We start from the raw sequence: 6,368 nt of genomic DNA, 5'->3' as shown, positions 1-6,368 counted from the left end.
TATCCCCAATCCTCATGTCTTTAACATAACTATTTTTTAAAAATGGGGGTCGGTTGGTACAACTATTGTCTAAGTCTTTGTCGCTGTAATTAGCTCTTGATAACAGTAATGGCGCAGCCAAGCCAAGCTGGTTGTCACCTTGTCTGTTACTGCTGAGTGCAGCTGTTTGTGCAATCCTCTTGGCTCTCTCTCCCCGTGCCTATTCACAGTGTTGGTTGGTTGGCAGGCGGGCGGGCGGGCAGGCAGCGCAGCCGATGCCAACACAGCTTCCTATTGAGAGGCAGCGTTATGGACACAATGTGAGCGGCAGACTTGCTGCATCAACAGCTCCCCCTTTTCTGCTGTTGTGGCCAGAAATAAACCATAAATACCCCCCTGCCCGTGCCTTCCAATGGCTCAACCGCACCAAGCACCAAGTGGCTTTGAAAAGAGGGACGGCGCCACTTCTTGCAGGCAGACGCAGGTAACGTCTCCATCCGGATGCAGTGGTTTATAGTAATTGTGGAATCGTTTTGAAAATTTGGAGTTTGGTACAGCATCAGGGAACATTAATGGAGAATTCTTGTCATGCTTTTTTGTTAAATTGATCAAATCAAATGGATTTACTAAATGCTCACCTATTAACCTCCACCCAACTACATTATAGGCTAGGCGTGATCCATGACTTCTGTTTTAAAACACAGCTCAACATATATAGGCTTGACAGTCATTTTTGAAAGGTACCCGTATCATTCGAATGTCATTCTGTGTGCTCCTTTTTAACCGATGCGCACATCGTGGCCAATGGTACTTCTTGGTGTATGTGCTTGTGTGTTAACTACAATGTGGAGGAGCGATTGGAAGAATGTCAGAACCGCAGAGTGCCCCAGAGCAGCTGGCTGCAGGGAAGAGCCAGGGTGGAGCTGGAGCCACTTACAAGGTATTGGAATAGCAAGGCTATAAGCAGCAGGATGGCTTAGACCTTACGCACATGCCCATGATTCCATACATCCACTCATGCTTGAACGCATGCTTCGGCCTCAAAGCACCCCTTTCTCCATGCTCCAGGTGGTGCTGTTTGAATTTGAGAACTTCCAGGGAAGCAAGGCTGAGTTCTCAGCGGAGTGTAAAGATGTACTAGAGAAGGGCCTCCAGAAGGTTGGCTCGGTGATCGTTGAATCCGGGCCGTAAGTAACCTTCCGTGTTTCAATTCACATGATGAAATGTGTCGATTTAATCGCACTGTTTTTCTCATTTTTCCTCCCATAGATGGGTTGGTTATGATCGGCACGGTTTCACGGGGGAACAGTTTATTCTGGAGAAAGGCCAGTACCCTCGCTGGGACACGTGGACCAACAGTCAGAACAGCTACTCCCTCTTGTCTCTAAGGCCACTTAAAGTGGTGGGTATACATCGCAATACATTGCTAAGCGAGGCTTGATCGGTTAACGGCATTTGCCACGTCAGCATTGTGTGTCTGCCATCCCGACTTCAGGATAGTGCTGACCACAAGCTACACTTGTTTGAGAACCCTGGATTTACCGGCAGAAAGATGGAGATTATTGACGATGACGTCCCCAGTTTGTGGGGCCACGGTTTTCAGGATCGCGTAGCAAGTGTCAAAGCTCTCAACGGAACGTAAGATCTCGACTGACTGTCACTTCAGATTCTCACGGTAATTTTGCACTTCACATTGTGTGCATGTTCCAATTCCCCAGATGGGTCGGCTACATGTACCCAGGCTACAGGGGACGCCAGTTCATCTTTGAACTGGGAGATTTCAAGCACTGGAATGACTGGGAGGCCCCTCTGCCCCAGATCCAGTCTGTCCGACGGGTGCGGGACATGCAGTGGCACAAGAGGGGCTGCTTCTCTGCTCGGGACCCGGCTCCAGCTCCTGCTCCTGCTCCTGCCCCTGCTCCTGCTCCTGCTCCAGCTCCCGCTACGGACCCAGATCCTGCTCCGGCACCACCTGTCCCTTCTACCAAAGGTTGGGCCAGCTGAGCGGGATCCCAACCTGCATTTCCACCTCCCGAAGCCTCTCCCAAGCTCAACACCGAGCCTGCCTTCACTAACCTTGCCGAATGCTGCTTGTCTCCACAGAGGAGTGCCATAAATGTTTCTGTGGCCAATAAAGGTTGTTTGACTTGGAATTGCTTGTTGTCAATAATGCTCTTGTAATTTGCATAAATGTACTGTAGGTGACATGTTAAACATTGTAGAAAGTAACTAGAAGGGAAACAGCTTACTGTATGTGAAATAATTCCAGTCTTCCACTTTTTCGTAGCATGAAGAGGTCACAATGTGTTCTGTTAATGTGTAATTAGCATCTCGTCAACAGCATGGAAACGATATCAAACTGTAAGCTTTCTATTAAAACGTAGTGCACCACATTCCCTTCTAAAGTCCTCGTTGTCTGATTGATCACTCACTTATCAACACTGTAACAACCACAACCTTTCAATAAAAGACAGAATGCCACATCTTCAGAATGCAACCATCCAACTTTATGAATGAACACATGCAGAGCAATGTTCACACTGTATACCAAAGTCAGCCTTTATTAACACAAATCAATTATGGCAAAAGTCACAAAACAAAATATGACTTCAACTTTGGAATAATAATGAACATTTGCTACCAATAAATATTTGTTAAACATGAGTCAACCCTCTTACTTCATTTAAATAAGGTCATTTCCTACCAAACCATTGTCAGACCATAAATTAAGAAGAATCCAGTTTGCATGCATACACAATCACGTGTACAGTATGTATGTACTGTAAATAAAACACCACACAAACTACACGATGCGTGTACATACTACTTGATACAATGAAACCACACAACCTATACCGTAGCTCCACTCAGAAGTTGGCAGTTAAATGCCTTGGTACAACATTTGGGTATGGGATTTATCTGGAACTTTATGTTCATACACATATATATATATAAAAATCCTCATCTCACCCCTCGGGTGGTGCCCGTCCCTCATTCTGCTCGGGCCCTCTACCAGAGGCCAGGAAGCTTGAGGGTTCTGCGCAGTGTGTATATATATATATACAAATACATAAATATATAAATATACTCAAATACAGTGTGTATATATATATATATATATATATATATATATATATATATATATATATATACACACACACACACACACACACATATATATATATATATATATATATATAGATGACTGAGACACATTGTGCCAATTGCTACAATACCATAGAACAGAATTTAAAAAATGGCATGAAGTCCCGATGTGACATTTGAGCACCACAAAGGACCTCGGATTTTTACTTGCTACACAATACATGATCTACATGATTGTCAACGATCCAATTTTCTAGATCTCTAAGTTGTAAAATATATTATTTGAGATTTTTTTTTTACCTGACTTTTTATAAAATCACAAATTAGACATAGTTGTAAAACTTGAGTTGGCCATTTTGCTGCTAAGCTGCAAACCCAATTTGCATGAAGATTTACTTGACTTTATAGTTATGACTTATGACTGAAAATTTATGACTGAGTTATGACTGAAAATAACTTTCCCTGAAATATCTTCCACAAGCCCCATCACGGGAATGCTCATTCTACTCTCTCTCTCTTTCTCTTTGTGGGTGGGTACCTTTTGGCACTGTTTGTGCTGAATCAAGGGGATATGGAACAATGACTGGCTGGCTAAAACTGACAACTAATGAAATTACTTTGTGGGGGGTGTGACACCCTGGCATTGAGGGGTGGGAGTCTATGAAGTGACCCCTCAACTCAGTCTGCCTGGCCTATGGCAGGCCTCTCTGCGGGCTGGCATGGTCACGGTGGGTAATGTTGGCAGAGTGTCCACCCCTGCGTTTCCTGTATATATTGAACGCGGCACACCATCACAACCACACTGGCACAGACTGGCACTGGTAAGATTCATTTCTATTATTTTGTATTTCATTAGATATTTGCATGATGGTTTAATCTTAGACTGATGCATTGCTCTTCTTTTGTTGGAACGCATACATGCATTCCTCACAAAGGTTCATGCCAAAGGTTTTCATACATGAAAATGTGAGTTTAATTGAGCTATATTTCAATGAATGGTACATTTTATTTGATCCTGAGACAAGAAACCAGAAGAGTGTAAGAAGTAACTATGTGCAAGTCCAAAATTATGCATGCATGCTGATGCTCTGAACATGTAAGTTTATTCAGATGCATTAGAATCGAATACTCCACCAGCCAAGAATCATTGATCTAATGATTAGATTGATGATTCTTGACTGGTGGGTCGAGGAAAGCTAATCAAAAAGTATATTTAAATGTAATGTGTGTCCAATGTTGAACCTTTTTTATCTGGGGGGGAAAAATAATTTTGCCTGGCTTGATTCCCTTGCGAGAGTTTGACATTTATTTTGCTGTTGTACGTGTTCGTCCTCATTTGTATGAGACAGTTATATGTTATAAGAAAATCTTTGATATTAAAAAGTGTATTTTAGCTAGTGGTTCCAAAGTAAGAAAGCAACACTTACACTGAAAATGTGACCAGAATATGAATAGATGCCCCTTTTGAGATCTTAAAATGACGTTGGAAATACTTCATATATCAGATGATGTTTTTAACTTGATACAGTATGTGCATTTCTATCTTCTAACAACAATAAAAGTAGCTTTGGTTTGTTTCTGTTTCAGTTTGATCTTTGCCTATCATTTTATTATGGCCACAGACCACCAGAACCCTGCATCCAAGCAGCAGCAGCCAGGCTCCAGTGCACTCAAGGTAAGATGAATTTTTGCATTTCAAAAAACATGATGCGGTAATACTGATCGTGGACTTTCCCCTTTGGAGTCAACACCTTGCTCTATTTGTTATTGAAACGTTCAAGATTTCTCTCCTCCCTTGACTGTCAGCAACATGAATTATTGAATGCAATTTCTCCCTTTCTATCTTTGCCCCACAGCTGGTTATCTATGAGCAGGAAAACTTCCAGGGACGGTGCCATGAGCTGACTGGTGTCTGTAACAACCTCCAGGAAGCAGGCGTGGAGAAAGTGGGCTCCATTCTGGTGCTTTGTGGACCGTGAGTGTGGCTTTGGAGACGGATTCTAAAAGCTTCATTTGAGGAGATGAGTATTCTGCGGTTTCACCTCCACACAGACCACAACCCCCGCATCTCTTTCTCTTAACTCCTCTCAGATGGGTGGGATATGAGCAGGCCGACTGCAAGGGGGAGCAGTATGTGTTTGAGAAGGGGGAGTATCCTCGCTGGGATTCCTGGACCAACAGTAGACGCAGCGACACCATTGTTGCATTCCGACCAATTAAAGTGGTGAGAAAACTGACTTTCTTTTCAGAAAGGATTTTTTTTTTATGTAACATCACACACATTTCCTTTCCTTTACGTCTCTCTGCTTTACAGCTGTACATAAAGTATTCTTCACATTCATATACAAGGACCTGCTCCTAATGTTACAATAGGGCCTTCCCTCTGAGAACATGAAATACATCTCACGAGCTTTAAACCAGATTAATCATCAAAGTAGCCGATGAGAAATTGCAATCGCTGCTCTCGTTTGTTTCCTACCCCAGGACAGCCAGGAGCACAAGATTGTCCTTTACGAGAACCCCAGCTTTGCGGGGAAGAAGATAGAAATCATCGATGATGATGTCCCGAGCTTCCATGCACATGGCTACCAGGAAAAGGTCTCCTCTGTTCGGGTTCAGAGCGGCACGTGAGTCCATCGAGCCAGTCACCGTCCCCTACAGCTTCAAACAAATCCTTATCCGATTCCTCTTGTGCCCCTGACACACCAGTTGGGTCGGCTACCAGTATCCGGGCTACAGAGGCTACCAGTACCTGTTCGAGAAGGGCGAGTATAAGGACAACATGGAGTTCGGTGCCCAGATCCCACAGATCCAGTCGGTTCGGCGCATCAGAGACATGCAGTGGCATCAGAGGGGTGCTTTTCACCCTGTCAACTAAGCTCATGAGTATTTCCTTAGTATGAACCTTGACAAGCTTACTCCCATCCAGCAATGACCATTTACCCTCATTAGTTGCAAACTCAACCGATATGCCAACCTATTGCAGCTGTTGCAGAAGTGAATCGTTTGGAACGACTGAATAAATTGCTTCTTGCTTACATTTCTCCAAGGCAAGTGAGTCTGTTCTGTGAAAATGACCGGCATGATTTCAGCTGTTCTCAGTAGCTCAAATTTCCACAACAACAATTGCAATGTCATAATTACAGCACATTTTTTGCATGAATAACACATCTATTGCCATGAATATAAAATAATCAAATGAAAATCAGGAAGTAGGCACTCAATATGCTTTGTGCTGCTTTATGACACATTCTTAAGCCACTGCGCAAAATTAATTCTGCTTT

The 6,368-nt window shown here is 43.3% G+C and overlaps 2 protein-coding genes across 3 annotated transcripts; both read left to right on the top strand.

The window, feature by feature from the left end:
• The first annotated feature begins 104 nt into the window (after window positions 1-104).
• LOC127601906 (beta-crystallin B3-like) lies at window positions 105-2,373 on the top strand. Of its 2 annotated transcripts, XM_052067591.1 has the most exons (7): window positions 105-463; window positions 647-719; window positions 831-919; window positions 1,048-1,166; window positions 1,249-1,381; window positions 1,475-1,617; window positions 1,698-2,373. In XM_052067591.1, exons 3-7 carry the CDS (start codon window positions 845-847, stop codon window positions 1,981-1,983), a joined length of 756 nt encoding a protein of 251 aa, XP_051923551.1. In that variant the 5' UTR covers window positions 105-463; window positions 647-719; window positions 831-844; the 3' UTR covers window positions 1,984-2,373. The 2 variants fall into 2 exon arrangements, with proteins under 2 accessions (XP_051923551.1, XP_051923550.1); XM_052067590.1 differs by lacking the exon at window positions 647-719 and having other exon boundaries at window positions 106-463.
• A 1,431-nt stretch (window positions 2,374-3,804) lies between these two features.
• Window positions 3,805-6,133, top strand: crybb2 (crystallin, beta B2). Its single transcript, XM_052067593.1, has 6 exons — window positions 3,805-3,905; window positions 4,672-4,759; window positions 4,941-5,059; window positions 5,176-5,308; window positions 5,569-5,711; window positions 5,794-6,133. Exons 1-6 carry the CDS (start codon window positions 3,820-3,822, stop codon window positions 5,960-5,962), a joined length of 738 nt encoding a protein of 245 aa, XP_051923553.1. The 5' UTR covers window positions 3,805-3,819; the 3' UTR covers window positions 5,963-6,133.
• The last annotated feature ends 235 nt before the right edge of the window (window positions 6,134-6,368 follow it).

Source organism: Hippocampus zosterae, chromosome 6, assembly GCF_025434085.1.
Source record: "Hippocampus zosterae strain Florida chromosome 6, ASM2543408v3, whole genome shotgun sequence".
Lineage (NCBI taxonomy): Eukaryota > Metazoa > Chordata > Actinopteri > Syngnathiformes > Syngnathidae > Hippocampus > Hippocampus zosterae.
This window is presented reverse-complemented; position numbering and strand designations above follow the sequence as displayed.